The 17,522-nt window shown below is 28.5% G+C and overlaps 3 protein-coding genes across 3 annotated transcripts in view; 1 reads left to right on the top strand and 2 right to left on the bottom strand.

The window, feature by feature from the left end:
- Positions 1-1,225: 1,225 nt before the first annotated feature.
- On the bottom strand, positions 1,226-10,915 carry l(3)80Fj (lethal (3) 80Fj). The gene is made up of 13 exons (XM_017903466.1): positions 10,885-10,915; positions 10,703-10,805; positions 9,805-10,000; positions 9,359-9,698; positions 5,433-9,243; positions 3,865-5,350; positions 3,139-3,775; positions 2,711-3,055; positions 2,429-2,622; positions 2,134-2,345; positions 1,745-1,998; positions 1,444-1,665; positions 1,226-1,354 (listed from the first exon to the last, which is right to left on the bottom strand). The coding sequence occupies exons 1-13, from the start codon at positions 10,897-10,899 to the stop codon at positions 1,226-1,228; spliced, it is 7,944 nt and encodes a 2,647-aa protein (XP_017758955.1). The 5' UTR covers positions 10,900-10,915.
- A 1,329-nt stretch (positions 10,916-12,244) lies between these two features.
- IKKbeta (inhibitor of nuclear factor kappa B kinase subunit beta) lies at positions 12,245-15,902 on the top strand. Its single transcript, XM_017903460.1, has 13 exons — positions 12,245-12,404; positions 12,550-12,749; positions 12,823-12,981; positions 13,062-13,282; positions 13,351-13,455; positions 13,533-13,671; positions 13,744-13,932; positions 14,164-14,375; positions 14,555-14,839; positions 14,916-15,065; positions 15,150-15,467; positions 15,560-15,636; positions 15,790-15,902. Exons 1-12 carry the CDS (start codon positions 12,296-12,298, stop codon positions 15,621-15,623), a joined length of 2,151 nt encoding a protein of 716 aa, XP_017758949.1. The 5' UTR covers positions 12,245-12,295; the 3' UTR covers positions 15,624-15,636; positions 15,790-15,902.
- A 1,121-nt stretch (positions 15,903-17,023) lies between these two features.
- Positions 17,024-17,522, bottom strand: part of Sec63 (translocation protein Sec63) — a 4,631-nt gene continuing 4,132 nt past the window's right edge. The window contains exons 13-14 of the mRNA XM_017903457.1: positions 17,294-17,509; positions 17,024-17,207 (exon numbers count right to left, since the gene is read on the bottom strand). Coding sequence (XP_017758946.1) covers positions 17,067-17,207; positions 17,294-17,509 — 357 coding nt within the window. The 3' untranslated portion in view covers positions 17,024-17,066. The remainder of the gene's footprint in view (positions 17,208-17,293; positions 17,510-17,522) is intronic.

Here is a 17,522-nt window from a genome sequence, read left to right as displayed (position 1 = left end):
AGTTTACTTGTAAATAACAAATATTTATAACTAAAGTGTTCGTTAAACACGCTACCACCTTTCTCAAATCAAATTTTTTATGTAAGGAAAATTCTGTTATTTTGTTCTAATACAACATGTTCTAATAAAACATAAATGACTAGATGAAAATTCAATTTGATATTAAAGGAGCAAATATCCATAAAGTATTGAGAAATATAAAAGTATAAAATTCCATATTATATCGCCAAATTGTAACTTATCATGTGGTGTTTATACAGAATATGTACGTTTCGAGTTGTGAACAATTTAAATAATGTAATAGTAGATAAATTAGATAGCTATTAACTTTTAAGATAGGAACACGTTGAAAGCGCAACACATTTGAAAACGAAGACGTTTTAATGGAAAATCTAGAAGGATCACGTCATTACGGTACGGCTTAAGCCGGTTCAACAATCACTATAAGTAATTCTAAAATATAAACTATATACCGATGCATATAACTACAGTACAGGACAGCAAAACACGCTTATGTGACACTAAAGCGCGGTACTGTTCAAATCCTCGATAGCAAGTAAACAGTTTACTCGGTTTATCGATATTCGAATGAAAATTAATTAACATATAGTTATCATAAAAAATAAAATAGTAATGTATGTAATAGTAATTTTCGTTTAAAAAAAACTTTTATCTTCTTACATAAGTAAAATAATCTATCTTCAATTATAGCGCTAACAAAATATATCAAGAGGTATAATATATGTATGAAAAAGGTATATCATGAATATACAAGACGATTGAAATTTAATTCGCATTTAAAATTATTTTCACCGTTCTCGTATTTAAATCCGATATATTTTGTATCATTACTTTCTATCGATTCATTTACAGACGTGTATCCTTGAGACACATTCGATACACTAATAATTAAAATATAAAAAAACAGATTATTAATAAATTGACAGTAAAAAACATTTTTCATAGAAATATCTACAACACGTATGCAAATCACTCGGTAAATAGGACATCTTAGTTTAAGTAACTTGAATGCCATCGAACGAGTGTTACATTTTACTTTGTTTAATTGATTATCGAGATACAATATTGAATGAACTAACGTCTTTATAATGCATCTAGTATATGAATAGTAAGTCTCTTTATAAAAATCGTTCGAGTAATTATTGATAATACGACTATTAAAATAGGTGTAGAGCATAATGAGCCCCAGGACATACAATAACTCTCACGTGAGTAATGTATCGTCCAATTCTTCTATTTTGCCTTCAGGCTGAGATAGGACTTTACGCAATACTTTGCTGACTACATCCGATAAAGATTCCCTTGCACCAACATCCAAGAAAGCCATACAACGCTGAAAAATGTAATTTACAAAATTATAGATAATCAACATTAAAAATTTTCATATTATGATTTCACATGATACAACTGATAGAAACATACTTGATGTTCTTCATCTCCTTGCCTCAATTTAAGTACGGCTATGAGAGCAAGTTCACTATTGGCTTTCACATAACCATTTTTCTCTTTTGTTCCATTCACTAACATAGGTAAAATTGCTTTAAGTAATTCTGGTGACATCTTTTCAGGTGCTATATTACGAGCCAAATGAATGCAAACTTTAGCTAATAGCTGTTTTACATCATTACTGTTATTATTCATTGACTGAAATAAATTATATAATAAATCATTTGTATACAAACTTACAAATTTAAATTTATTTTGCTTTCTAAAACATTCTTACTCGCACGAAAGGAGATAAAATTTGTTGAGGTATAGGTTGTCCATCATTCATTAGATATTGAAATAGATAACCACAAGCTCGTACACCATTCATGACTATTTGAACTCGATCCGCACTCAAATATGAAAGTATTACTGCACAAACACGATGTTTCTCTTTATTAGTATAGACAGTTGTTGGAGATTCCTTTAACGCTACAAATAATGCCGCAGAACGTCCATGTCGAAGCATCCAGTCAACATTGGTATCGGTACCTACAAATTGTTAATTGTTTATGTTTTTGATATTTCAATTACTTTTTGTTGAAAATATTTATTTTATTAAACATTTAATAATTCCACGATAACATTAAGTATGTTGTAATAAACTTATACTATAAATAAACTTACATAACAAATCTTCATTAAATGCGATATTAAGTTGATCTGGGTTAAGCCACTGTACCAATGCTCCAAAACAACCAGCAACAGCATTTCTCGTAACATCTTCTGGATGCCCAAGCATACTACTTAAAGTAGCAAAAACTTGTTTCTTCATTGGATCTGTCATTTTATCACCAGCAGGTGTAAGAACACCCCTCAATGCTTGTAACATTGTTTCTCTGGATATAATATAAATAAATTGTTAAACTTTAATTGAAAATATATAAATAATATGTAAAAAATATTTAATTCTTTAGTTTACCTAATAGCAGGATCATCACCAGTTTTTATGCCAGTGTGAAGTTCTGTAAACAGTGGGTCAACACGAGTATGAATTACAATAAGATTACTTAAAGCATAAGCAGCTTTTAATCTCACTTGTCTGTTACTGTCATTCAATGCTCTTAAGAAAGTGGTTTGTAATTGTGGTAAGAATTGTTTTAACATTACTCCAACCTAATTAAAACACTTAGGTGTTAATTACTTGTTTTATGTTTCTTAATATAACACATGTACAATATTAGACAAATTATCATGCCATTACCTTGCCAAGCAAAATTGCGAGTGTTTCTAGTACTGCTGCTTTAACACTCCAATTAAAACGATCGCCAAGGATACGAATTAATGGTCCAGTAATATGTACAACACTCGGCTGTAATGCTGAGTCGCTAGTTAATTTTATAACTTCTCCAAGTCCTTGAGCTGCTTGTTCTTTTGCTTCTGGTAAACCATTTAATATAGCTTCCCTGAATATTGGAAGAATAGGAGTAATTCCTTTTGGCAAACAAAATCCCGGCAGTAATTCTTGTCCCTTTAAATCAGATACTGCAAATCGGACAGCTTGTCTGATGTCTTGCACATGCGCAATTTGTTGATCAGATGCCAAAGTCTATAAATGAAATATATGTTAATCTTAATTATTATAATGAAGTTTAGTTTATTACGAAATTACAACAATACAAACAATTTTACCTTAGTAACTGCTGTTAAAGCTTCCCAACTCATCTGTAGAACATCCTTATCGTCATCCGTAAATAAATGAATAAGACCACGTAATAATTGAGGAACATACTGATTATAATCTGCACGTGTATCACGACAAAAAGCACATAACAAAGTTGCAGCACTCCGACGTCTAGATGGATCGTCTGCTCTTGTAGCTTCCATAAGCTGATCCATGACTGTTCTAATACCGACTTCATCAGTAACAGATAAAATTACTGCTTGACAGTATTCTAATTCTTGAACTTCATTCGGTGTTCCTTGAGCAGTGGAGAGAGCAGTCAATAATGCCGGTAGTATTTTATGAAGAAACCTCGTTAATGCTTCGCCTGCTACACTTGCCAAGATTGATAACGCTTTTGTATTAACAGGAGGAGTTGTTAATTGAGGTACTAGATATGGTAGAACAACGCGAGATTTGATTGCCATTACTTGGCGTAAACCATCTAAAGTATTTTCTGCCTCTGCTAGATCCGGCGAATTTAACTGTGTTAACATTGCTGGTAATATATCATCTAATGCTCTAACTCCTACAGTAGAATGCAAACCATCAAAAGTCTTTGCTGCTGCTTGTCGAACTTCTGGTAATGGATCACACAATGCTTTTCTAGAACATTAAGAGCAAATTTCATAATTACTTAATTACCTTAAACTTTTTAATTAATTAGTGTTTATTTAGCATAAGTGTAAATTTACCTGACTGTTGGAACTAAGCTGATTACAAATGTTATCACCATGTCCTTATTTGTACTTGTCATAATTTCTGACAACCCAATACATACACCTTGACGTTGATCGGCTTGATCACTTTGTAAACCTTTCTCCAAAATAGGTATAATCTCTGGTAATACCCTTTCACCTAATTTTCTAACTAGATCTCCTAAAGTTCTTGCCGCCACTTGCCTTTTATCGTTACTCGTACTAGCTAAGCAGCCAAGTAATAAAGTAAATAATGTTGGTAATATTTCCCTTAAAGTTCTTGGTGTATTCGTTACAACAACTTTCCATACATGAAGCGCAGCTTGGCGTACCATCAATGCAACATCTGATCTACCCATGTATAATCCGGCTAAAACACGATTTCGTCTTTCAGCACCAAGCGCATTAATAATAGCATAATGCGACTGTTCGGTTCCAAAATTATCATCTTCACTTGCTGTTTCTGTTGACATCTTTCCTGATACACCAGAAATTCGATATAATAAATCCCCAAGTAATTGAACTGATGAGTACCTAATACGCCAGTTATCATCAAACAGACTCTTTTCCAACTCTGGTAACAATAGCATAATAGCAGAATCAGCATAGAGATTAACGATACGTTGACCTGCTCTAAGTGCTGTTTCACGAACATACTCATTTTCATCGGCTAAAGCTTTCAAAATAGGATTAATTATTTGTCCAATATAAGGTGTAAATTCTGTAGTAAATGCACTTGGCATGTAAATAAACATCATGATATAACCATCTTTAACATGAGGGGCTATGTCGGTTCTTTCAGCAGTACTGATAATTTCTGGCATAAGTTTGTGAAGTTTCTCAACGCCTAATCCTCTCACGACTTCTGAAAGACCTTGTGCAGCTCCTGATCGATCGACGCTACTTGTTTCAGATGTAAGGGTTTGCATCAGCCAAGGAAGTAGATCTTCAAAGCTGGATTCACCCATTCCTCGTACCATAGCACCTAATGCTCTTGCAGATACACTTCGCACTTCCGGGACTGGATCTAATAAACTCGTTTTTAAGCCAGGAATGATAGTCGGCAAATATGGAGTTAAATCTTTTTGATCAGTTAAAGAATACATATTTCCAATAATTTGAGCTGCCATTTTTCTTGTTTCTGTTGAGCGATCCAAAAATGCTCGTTGTACTACAGGCATAATAAGAGCTAATGACGGAGCATCGATAAAATGTACAAACTGCGTATCTAAAAGAGTTTGAAGACAAGTGGCTGTTTTATGAGATGGATCTTGCAAAGCTTTCAATAAAACTGGTACAATAGCTTGAATTTCTGGATTGCGAATTACACTTCCAATAACTTTAAGAGCTTCTGCACCAGCTTCTTGTACTTTTGTATGTGAATCACTAAGTACTTCAATAAGCTTTGGAACTATACTTGGCAAACAACTACTAAGCTGTTTTGGTGCACAATATGCCATAGCGCCCAATAATTCAACAGACCCTTAAAAACGATTATATTGAATTATATGAGTCTTAGAAATACAAATATTGATTTAAGTAATATTAATATTTATATTACTTACCAGTTTTGGTCCTCCAAGAATCTTCTTCTAATGCTGCTAACAAACTAGGTAAAACAAGTTTTACTCCATGTGCAGATAGTTTACTCATAACTACACGAGCGGTATCATCTGTAGCCGCTCTAACATATTGACTTGAATCTCCAAAACACAGCAGCAAGTGTGGTAATACATGTACGATGTATGGTTCAAATAATCTACCAAGCATTGTACATAACATTTCAAAAGCGAATAACGCTCCTTCTCGATGCCTATAGTTTTTCTTATCCTGAATAGCATTAGTTAATGTGGTCATAATATCAAGTTGTTTTAGAGCCAGTATTCCCATACCCTTGATTATACCTGCTAAACCATAAGCTGCACCTTTACGTTCTCCATATTTATCTGATTTTAACAACTGGACCATTAATTTATCCACAATTCTTGGTGCATCTTCTTTAATAGAAGATACAAGGTGTGGTAAACAATTGGCTACTGCTTCTTGTACTTGTTGTGATGGTGTAGAAAGAGCAGCAATTAAACGCATAACTATTGGTTTAATGCGTGGGTCATCTTTGTCCAAATGTCTAGCTAGTGATCCCATAAGAATAACTACAGACTGTTTAATCGAATCGAAACTACCAATTTTTGGAGCTTTATCCATAAAGTCTTCGAAAACCGGTAATAAAGAAGTTATATTTGCTTTTCCGTGAAGATCAACAACAGCTACAGCAGCAGTTAACATTTCCGTGCGAACAGCTTGGTTTCTATCTCCTAAGCCAGTGGAAACAAAAAATTGTACCAGTTTAAGTACCGTATCGGCATTAAGGAGAGGAGCCATTTGAGCTAATGCAAATGCCACACCTCTTCGCGGACCCCAAGTATCAATAGGTTGTTCAACCACACGACCAAAATCGTTTAATTTTGGTGGAATCATGGCTAATTTTTCTTGATACAACTGCAATAATTTATCCAAAATTAACGGTACTAAGTGGGGAACATCAGTTAAACATTGTGCTAAAGCACAAGCAGCAGCTTGCTGTATAGGTTCTACAGGATGTGCAATGTCTTGAATAAGTTCATTAGAAAGATTATCCGCATGCATTACTAAATCTACCGCATTCCATAATTCATTAGCAAGGATTTTATTCTCGTCGCAAACATCAAATTTAGCTATCCATATTCTCCTAATAAGATGAGAAAGTTGATCAGGATCTTCTTTCTGAGATGGAAAGGCTTGTTTCACAACTGTTAAAGCCCTTAAAGCTGCATCTCTTATTGTAGATAAAGAATTTTGTAATGCTCCAATTAAAGAATCTATATCTTCTCCACTTGCTATTGCAGTACCTGGCAGACCACTACTAGATTGAGCAACATCTAATAATGTTGCAACTGCATGTGTCTGTATTCTTCCATTTGTTATTTCCATTAATTCTATTAACAGATCAAACATATGTTTACGTGGAAGTAGTTGAGGATGCCTCATATCTCTGAAATCAGAAGAATTTCCTCTTTGCTTAGCATGTTCTTGTACTATCTGTAGCCCTTGAACAATCATATTATCATCTTTATAAGATAATAAAGTTTTCTTTATAAATGGAAAAATATAGCAAAAAGTGGGAGCTGTAAATAATTTCTTTTGTTTTATTGTTGTTGTGTGTAAAAGATTTAAGGTTCTTTTTACTGCAGTATCAAGATTTTCCTCTTCCCAAGCTGGATTTAAATCACACTGTGGTTGTAATTGTCGTAATGTAACATGTGCTACTAAATCACTTAAAATTGGATTACTTATTTTTACAATTTCTTTGAAACGAATATAAAGATCAGACATTGCAGGAGCAACCAATGGTGACCCCAAATTTCTTAAAATCGGAGGTAGAAGGTTTTTTAAATAAAAAGATAATTCTTGGCCATTACCACGCATAGCACACATAGTTAAAGATACAGCATTATCTATTCTAAACTTTAATTCTGTTAATTTTATACGAATTGCACTTTCTTTTGCCATTTGTGCTTTAAGAATTTCCTCTTGTTTGGGTGTTAATTTAGGTTCTTTTATCTTTCCTTCTTTTTTCCGTTTTTCATATAATTCTCGCCTAAGCTGTAATTCTTCTTGCTGTTCTTTAAATGAATAAACTTTGCTTTCTCTTTTCATGTTCATTGAATTGTGAATATCATTTTCATCATTTGCTGGTAGTACACTTTTATCATATAATTCTCCTTCTGGAGTGAGATAAGTAAAATATTCATCTTTAGTAACTTTTAAGACCTCTGGATCGTCAAGCTTACTTGTAATGTTTGACACTATCATAGGTAGTATAATATCCGGAACAATTGAAATTACTTTCGTTAACGCATTTTCATAACTAGCAATCGGCTTATAATTTTGAACAAATATTTTTTTTATTTCATGATTATATGAACATAAAAAATTTTTTGGTACAAGATTAAAATTCTTTGCAATTTTAAACCATAAATTTGGCATTACTTTGTAAACTGCAGGATGATGAGATGGTATCAATGCATCTCTTGTCATTTGCATAGCAGGTATTTCAAACAAAAATGAACCTGAACAAATAGCAAGCAGTCCATCTGCAAGACATCTACCAGTTGTCTCATAATTCGAAGAATCTTCTTTATTTTCTTTGTCAGTTTCAGATTTAATTTTTACATTTTCTAAGAATCTATTATATTCCATTAACAGTTCTTGTGCAGGTCCATATGTACTCAAACCAGTTAAAACTTTTTTAATTAATGGAAAACAGCGTTTTCTTGTTTTATATTTGGGAGCTGTTGCACATGCTACAATTGCTCTATGAACACCATTTAAAGCTTTCTCATTCAATCTATCACCAAATTCAGTAATTAGTCTTTCACAAAGTAACATAAGGTGATATAAAATATCATCTCCACAAGCTGACAAAAATTTTTCAGAAAAGAATATTTGCTCATCAATTGCATTCCACAATACAGTTTGTTTGTCATTTTCCACTTGATTAGCAAGCACAAATTTCAATAACAAATAAGAAGCCACTAAACCCTCTGTTACTGCAGCTGGTTGTGCAGATTGTTGCATAGTTCTTGTTATTGCTTGTATAAGTAATGGAGTTATTGTTCCAGAATAAGAAGCTACTGGTGTAGAAAAGAAGAGTTTAATGTAAGCAGTACGTACTGCAGCAGTTGAAGTCTTAGCAGTCATACCCTTTTTAAATGCATCAATCACACATGTTGGAATATTATTTGCAAATTTATTAGACCATAAGGCCATCATTTCAAGAGCATGGATTAAAGTTTTTTCATGGACTTCAGTTTCAAGAACTTTGATAAAATGTTCGCAAGCTGTTTCAGCTAATCTTTCAACACTACTTCCTGAGGCTGCATTATAACTAAGATTGCCAGCACCTTGTAATACAGAAATTTTATGAGTTGCAACTGTAAGTTTCCCTTCTGATCCATGAAATACAGCAAATACAGATGACAATAAATTTTCCAATGCCACAGTATCTGAGCACTGTAGAGCAAGTCTACGACAAGCTCCAACAGCTTCATCTCTAACTAAGTCTTCCTTTGAATGTAAATTTGCAAATAATCCTTTACTTATATCTTGACTATATTGACTTAAATCAAGACTTAAACCACTTAGAATATATCCAACTGATTCAATAATAATTTCTGGATTCCGTAACATAGCCTTTTGTAAAGCTGGTAATAGTTGACTTTTAAATTCATCATGAGATATTCTACGAAGAAGAGGTACAGCATTGTGAACAACATATAAATCTGGTTTTTTCTTACAACTAATAGTTAATTTTATGAAAGCATCTATGATGTTTGTCTGTAAAATAAAAACAAAAATTTCTTTAAATATATTCATTATAAAAAGTAAAAAATATTACTTGTATAAAAAAAAGTCTTTTAGTACAGAAATCTATAGTAAAATATAAATTTACCTTCAATTTCACTACTAATTCACTTTGTTTTGCATTAACTAAATACTTTGTGAGTAAACTAACAAGAACAATTACACCGTTTCCAACTTCCAGTTTTGTTAGTGTTTCTAAATACATAATTTCAATGTCTTTAATACTTGACCATTGATGTGCTAGTAATACATATACTTTCTCTGTTAACTTTTTATCCATAGATGCCAAAGCTGCTGCGCTTAAATTTGCTTGAGCTTCAATGAGTTTTGGTAATTCTGAACTGATATTTGAATTACTTTTATATCCATGTAGAACAATTAATGTTGACCATTTTAATGCAAGATATGCAGTTAAAGCTGTATTCAAACTACAAAATAATATTCTGATAATAATATATAAACATTCACACATTCTTCAAGATTCAAATTTTTTAAAATAAATCTATTGAGAAAATTATTTAGGTAGTTACATACGTAGGAACTACATTTTTATGCCATGTAGCTTGTTCTATGACTACATTTGTCATATGCTTTATTGTAGGTTCTGGTTGTTGTTTCAACAGTTCTCCAATTAAATTTTTCACGTAAGATTGGGATGCAGTATCCTTATATCGATGTAAAGTAAGAGATATGGTTTTGCAAATTCCATTAACAATCTTCTCATTGATACCTATGAATATAGAAATATATAAAACCTCTTTAAATTTAATTATTTTTTTATATGAAATTTAAACTTGTAAACAAAAATTTTACATTTCATATATTTTTTCCTTATATATAAATTATAATTAATGTTTTATACATTAATTATGTAATATAACATTACATAAAAGAATAAATAATATGATTATTTGTTCTCTTTTATGACAATATTAATTAAAGATAACTTAATCATTTTAATTAAAAAGTTAATACATGATATGTATTATTTTTATTATTAATAGGTAGCAAATAATATTCAATATGTAATTATAACATTAACCATAATTTGTAATATTATATACATTTTCCATTTTAAAGAATATTAAATCTTTGTCAATATATTAACATGTAACACATATTTAATGTTGTATATACATATTTGTAATGATATTTTTTAAGGCTAACAATGAAACTGAAAAAGAAATTAAGAACTACAAGATATATATGTAAATTATATAACAATTATAAATATTGCAATTGAAAAATATTAATAAAGACTTAGTACAACTTAATTTTAATCATATTGTATGATATTATTTTTTTTAATACATTAATTTTGAAGTATGTTTATGGAAGACAATACAATCTTTATCTTCCGTTAACAATCATTTTCAATCAAAAGAGCTTATAAGTTCTTACAAAAAAAATTATTCGCATTTTCATTCCTTACCAGGATTTGACAACACATTGACGACATTTTGTAGAATGTCTCGCCGCTCATTTTTACTGGCGGTTTGAACTCGATTTGGCAAATCTTTTAATGCTTTCGTTAACTGTAACAAAATCAAACATAAGTTATTGGTAATTTCAAGACAATAATACAGTTTCTAATCTTCCACGTGACAGACTCACCTCGACATCCGCCATATTTCTTCAAAAACCGGACTGCCCTAAAGCGCCACCCTTCATTGGCTTAAACGTATCCAAAATACTATCGAAAATTGTTATTCTTCCTAAATTATATATCTCATTCAATTAGAAACATAGATATATTTAAATACATAAATATCTTATTTTGAAGAATTTTTACTAAATTGCAGAATATTTGTTTCGATAAATATCAAATTTAAAATTTCATATACAATAAAGTACATAATTTTATATTTTCAAAGTAGAAAAGTGCAAACTATAATATTTATACAATCCCAAATATTAATTATAAAATATTAATTAATTATTTATCTTATTATTTAATAATAAATTTAAAAAGTAATAATTAAAAAGAATACAATATTTATTGCTATTAAAAGTTAATCGAAGTATGCTTTTATTCAAACAAAATAAACTGCTTTTCCTTAAAATTATGATTGCTTTAATACAACGTGATATTTATAATTAAAAAATAAATGACATACAATTTAATTGTACAGATAATTATAATCTACACACCAGATATGCAATTAAACATTAACAATTTTTAATTACACTAACTATTTAAATACATTAATATTTTTAAATTATGCATAAACACATACTACATCTCATAGTACATAGATCAACAATCATTATTTCCAAATATTTGTATTTTACAATATAAAATGTTTTTACCTTAGTTAAAAGTTACCAATAGTTTTTGGTTCTATATTTCAAGCATATTTTTATTTGGTTTACATTAAAAAATTTCGCTGTAAAATATATAAATATTATTTCTATATGTAAGTTATAATCAATTCATTATTCATAAAAATCATAAATAATGTTTGTATTTTTATAAATTAAATATTTGAAATTACACGAAAGAATTGCTAAAAGTCACAATATTTCCATATAATTTTGTAATACATATTTTACGAATTTAGATCTATATATTTTTATATATTTTTGTATATTTTACCTTGCTTATATATTTTTTAAGAATATAGTATTAATAAATATAAATGTACATATAAATATGAACATTTTATACAACTTATTAAATTTCGTTTATTTTTCAAAAATATATGTGGCAGCAATTTCGACAATGATACATTATTTTACAAAGACATGATATACGTTTTCTGTTGGTAACATTGTCAATCTATTTTAATCGCCATATGTGTTAAAAATATGTGAATGTGTTATTTAAGAAAATTAATTTTGTTATAAACATGAGTATTTTGTAGTCTACAAAATTGTTATAATCAATTTTTCTTTTTCATAAATCTTATACAAAATAAAAGAGACAGTAAAGAGTTAAAAATATTTGTTTACTTTGTAGTTTTGATTAGAATTATTTAAAATTTTTTATTTATAATCTGAATCACTTTTAGGCAAAATATTTAATATGACTGCTACACCAGTCCTTATCCAAGGATGGAACCTTGATAGGGTTTTAGGTTCTGGAGGATTTGGTATTGTTGAACTTTGGACACATACAAGTGGTGAAAAGCTGGGTATGTTTAATTTTTATATAGAAAATAAAACAATAAGATTCAATACTTAATACTTTATTTGTCAATATCGTTTAAGATAATTATTATTTAAGTAATATGATACTAGTAGAACATTAAAAATTATAAAATATTTTATGAACTATAGCAATCAAAATATGCAAAAGAGATACCACACACTTAACAGATATTCAACGAAAAAGCTGGATTAGTGAAGTACAAACACTGAAACATTTAAAACATCCAAATATTATTAAAGCTTTAAATTTACCATTTAAACATCCTGATGATAAAATTAATCTACCAGTATTATGTATGGAATTTTGTAGACAAGGTGATCTCAGAAAGGTGAATGTCAAAATGTATTTATGTTTTTTCAATCAATGCAATAGTATTTGTAACAATATTTTCAAAATTTTAGGTTTTGAAAGTGGTAGAAAATTGTTGTGGTATTAGTGAAAAGGAGGCAATTAATGTAATGAAAGATATTTCTTCTGCAGTAAAATACTTACATTCCAATAACATTACTCATCGTGACTTAAAGCCTGAAAATATAGTTCTACAAAATGAACATGATACTGTAAGAAATATTACTTTAAACGTTGATTTTATTAAATGTATTAAAATAAATAATAATAGTATGAATAAAACATGTTTTAGATTTCATATAAATTAATAGATTTAGGATATGCAAAAGAAATTGGAGAAGCTAGTACAAATACATTTACAGTAAGAACATTATTAGAATATGTAGCTCCAGAGATATTACGGAAAGATAAGTACAGTTGTTCTGCAGACTACTGGAGTTTAGGTATTCTTTTTTATGAACTTATCACTGGTATAACACCATTTCTGCATAGAATGCAACATACTATACCATGGTATGCTATATAGTTAAGAGAAATGATACAAAATAATTTTAATATTAGTTGATTTATATATTTCACAGGCTGCATCTTATTAGCAACAAAAGTGATGAGGATATCTGTGCTTTTAAATCTGAAGGAAAGATAATTTTTAGTCAAGATATTATTAGCCCCACAAATTTATCAAAGTAATAACCATAAAACTTTCTGCTAAAATAAATAATAATATATTAACTTCATTTAAGCTTACTGTATTTTTTATTAGAAATCTTCAAAGTAAATTGGTAGAATGGTTTAAGGTTGTATTTCAATGGTGTCCAGAAAAGAGAGGAAAACAGTATTATAAAAATGGAACATCGAAATTGGTGGTTTTTGAAATGTTAGATTCTATATTATCAAAACAGGTATTTTAATATATAATTTTTTATATATTAATATTTTTAAATATATATGATAAAAAGAGTTCTCTTTTTTAGATAATTCGTGTGTTTTTTGCATCAACATATAAAATTTATGCATATGAAGTAACCAATGCTGATAAAATTACAGATCTACAAGATATGATTGAAAAGGATATTGGTATACCAGTAAATCAACAAATATTAACAGATTATTTTGGTAAAATTCTTACTGAAAATCAAATACCACTTTTATCACAAATTCAGGTATAACTAATTTTATGTATGATTTTGTACTTATTTTGATTGACCTTTTAACAGTTAATATTACAGAAAAATACTGTATTAAAATGTGTTATAATATTTGTTTCATTTATACAATTTTATCATTAGTACATTACAGATATAAATACGTTTTTTCATTATTAAAGAGTTAACGTTTTTTAAATTTATTATGAATTAATATTGTTTATTTTATACTATATTTTTAATTTAAAGAATCCTGTTCTATTTGTCTTCAAAAATGAAAGTTCTTTAATAGAGAACATACCTACACCACATATTCCTAAAGAAATACTAGAAATGATAGGATTGTCACAAAACCAATTGGATTTTGAAACATTAGAAGATTATTATAGGGTAACAATATATTTTATTAAACAAGAAATATATATGTTTCAATTGTATATTTTTGCTGCAAGTATAAAATTGTAAGTATTTTCTCAATATACAATCATTTTTTGTTATTAAATATACAAATTCAACTTTACTATTTTTCTATCTATCTGAAAATTTATTTATAAAATTAATAACCATGTATTATAAAATTTATATTTTTTAATTTCTAGCTCAACTTGCTAAATTATGTATAATATGTATAATATTTCAGAGATTTAATAATTACAAAACTTGATACTTTTAATATGAGTATGATGAATACATTAACAAATATAAATACTGTTTTAAGTGAATTATCTTCAGTTCGTATTAAATGGGAAAAAGATCCTATAAACAAAGAAAAATTGACAGTTTTGGAAACTAATCATGGAAAAATGATTAAACTTGTTGAGGTTACTAATCACATAAAATTAAAATTTAATCCACTAATGTTAGAAAGCAGTAAATTAAAAAGTACAATGCAATCTAGTGATTATCTTAAAGATATGTTTCAAATGTGAGTAAATTTAATTTTATCTACTATTACAATGTTTAAACTTGGATATTAAGTGTTATACTTGAATTTTGTATAGATATAATAAAGCTACAAAAATCTATGAGTTGCACGAGGCAAAATATTCTCATAAAAGTACAAAGCCAGCAGAAATGGTAAAATTAATTTTTGAATTTTTGAAAGTACAAGGAACACAATTTTGTAATGAAGATATTTCTAAAATTGTGGAGTATGTATATTAGTAACTATATTTATATTTTATATGGAACTATAATGATCATGTATTATATTAATGGAATTAACTTTTTTTTAGTAAGATAACAAAGCTGGAAATAGAACTCCTAAAACTGGAAACAATTTTTAATTCAGTTATTGCCACGAGGAAGATATACTGTAAAGAAATTCAAAATATAATACAACATAGTTTTAATAATATATCTGATATTTCTGATAAAAAATGTTTAAGTCTACCTAATACTTCACATGAAACTACGAAAATTTTATCAGATAACATGAAAGTATCAAGTGGATTTAATAGTGATCAATTTTCAAATACGTCTTGTACCAAACATAGCAAAATTATGGAAACAGGGAGTGATGTGATATATGATAATTTAATGTTACGTTTCACGTATGTTTTGCGATTACGATTTTGATTTTAAAATATAATAACTTAATATTTGAAATAAAAGTATAATATTCTTTTCTTTTTTATTTTGCCAGACTAGATAATCTTTTGATAACAATGCAAAAAAAATATCTGGAACTCCTTAGGTTGGAACCATAAAGATATTGTGAACGTATGTATTACATTGAGTTTGATTTCTAAAACTTTATTTTCTTACCTTTGAAAATTGGTTTACATTAAATTAGTTTAATTATTACATTAATCAACATTTGATAAACATAATATTAAAAATATTTTTATTTATCAAATTTAATATTTATTTTAGTGTTCTTGATGCTCTTGGAACATAATGTCGCACACCCCATTTAATATTTGCATTTTTATCCGTTTTGAGATATGTATAAATAGGACCACTTGAGATGTTTTTTGGTCCAATCTTCCAACTAATATCATTTGCTGATGTTAAATGGTCTGTAAAAGATTATTTATCAATATAAAAGATGTTGATGATATGTTATTTAAGTAATACCAAAATTTTATGTTATATATTTATCTAAAATTAGCTGTGAACGAAAATTATAGTAATAGTTGTATATAGACACATATAGATCAGGTAAATGCATAATGACAGAGATCCTATGTAAAGTGCCATATGTTGATAGAACATTTTCTTTCAAGACTACCTACATTTTCTTTGTTCATTGAAATTCAGTAATACGTGCATGTTACATATAATTAAAACATGTGTTATTTTTTATTTCTTACATAAGTAAAAGTGTAAAATTATTTTCATAAGTGATAATTTAGTAACTATGAAAATAATATGATTTAAAGAAAAATAACGTGAAGAGAATTTATTATTCAGAATGCAATTTATATATTATTAAACCTACCTACTTTAAATGTCACACATAGGAATAAGTATATAAAAACAGCTCTTAATATCTAAAATAGAATTTTTGATTATTATACATATATTGAAATATGTATGTATGTATATCTCTTGTATATTATATATTATACATTATGATTATCTGTAATTAAAGTGTACTTACAATCCACATGTCTGAAAGTTTCAGATTCACTGTGATCATCACAGAAGTAGAGTACTGACTGATTTGCATCAAAGCTCTATTAATAGTTTTTATACTTTATGGTTAACAAAAAATTTAATGGTTGAATGAATATGTAAGACAAAGATGTTTTTATCATACTTTCACTTGCACAAAAATTGGTAACTTCGTTTCTTGTCAATTTATTCTTTTACATCTCATATGCTGAGAAATAATAATTAAAATTAGAAGGAAAAAAAAATAACATTTCTATACTTTAAAATGTATTTTATTAAAAAAACTGTATATACATCCTAAACTGAGGATTAAACAACAATGTTAAAATAAATATGTTTTTCATTTACTATTACTTTCTCTTCACTGAAAAATCTTACACACCATACTATTTTCCTAGATTGTCCACGTACATTAACAATTATGCAATTTCACGTATAAAAGTTCATTGTACATTAACTTGACAAGTAAAAAAAGAGGAAAAATGCGAACTTTTTCAATATCTAGTTATAAAATCTTTTAAGACAAATAGATATTATTCATTGTCACTGATATCTTCATCAGTTGTATACTCGGAATGTTCATCAGCTGCATCTACATCTTCTGCAGTTTCTTCATCTGAAATATCCCATTGAGGATGTTCTGTGGGTATCTCTGGTGCTTCTTTTACATCCAACTGCAAATTGATATTTTTATGAAGTTATAAAATAATAATAAAATTTTTGTATATGTACTTTATATAAACAGAATTTTATCACATACCTTAATATCTTGAGCTTGATCAAAGCCAAGATAAGAATCACTACGAAAACATACAGTAAATGTATAAACACCTGGCCACCGAGGTGCTGAAAATTTTAACTGAACTTCTTCAAAGTGTACTAACGACGTAATATAAATAGGAGTTGTTAGTATAGTTTGACTCTTGCGATCACAGATGTAAACCCACCAATATTCCTGTTTAACATCTGGAAAGAGGGGGCAACGCACT

The sequence above is a fragment of the Eufriesea mexicana genome, unplaced genomic scaffold (assembly GCF_001483705.2).
Source record: "Eufriesea mexicana isolate 0111107269 unplaced genomic scaffold, ASM148370v2 scaffold2332, whole genome shotgun sequence".
NCBI lineage: Eukaryota > Metazoa > Arthropoda > Insecta > Hymenoptera > Apidae > Eufriesea > Eufriesea mexicana.
The sequence above is the reverse complement of the archived record's forward strand: the minus strand, read 5'-3'. Positions and strand labels throughout refer to the sequence as shown.

What these genes read in the sequence shown, in the direction of transcription:
- IKKbeta (XM_017903460.1), top strand. Translation starts at nt 12,296, where the DNA reads ATGACTGCTACACCAGTCCTTATCCAAGGATGGAACCTTGATAGGGTT. An exon ending in ATTCTATATTATCAAAACAG is followed by an intron (nt 13,672 to 13,743) that starts GTATTTTAATAT and finishes TCTCTTTTTTAG; the next exon opens with ATAATTCGTGTGTTTTTTGC. An exon ending in TTTGCTGCAAGTATAAAATT is followed by an intron (nt 14,376 to 14,554) that starts GTAAGTATTTTC and finishes ATAATATTTCAG; the next exon opens with AGATTTAATAATTACAAAAC.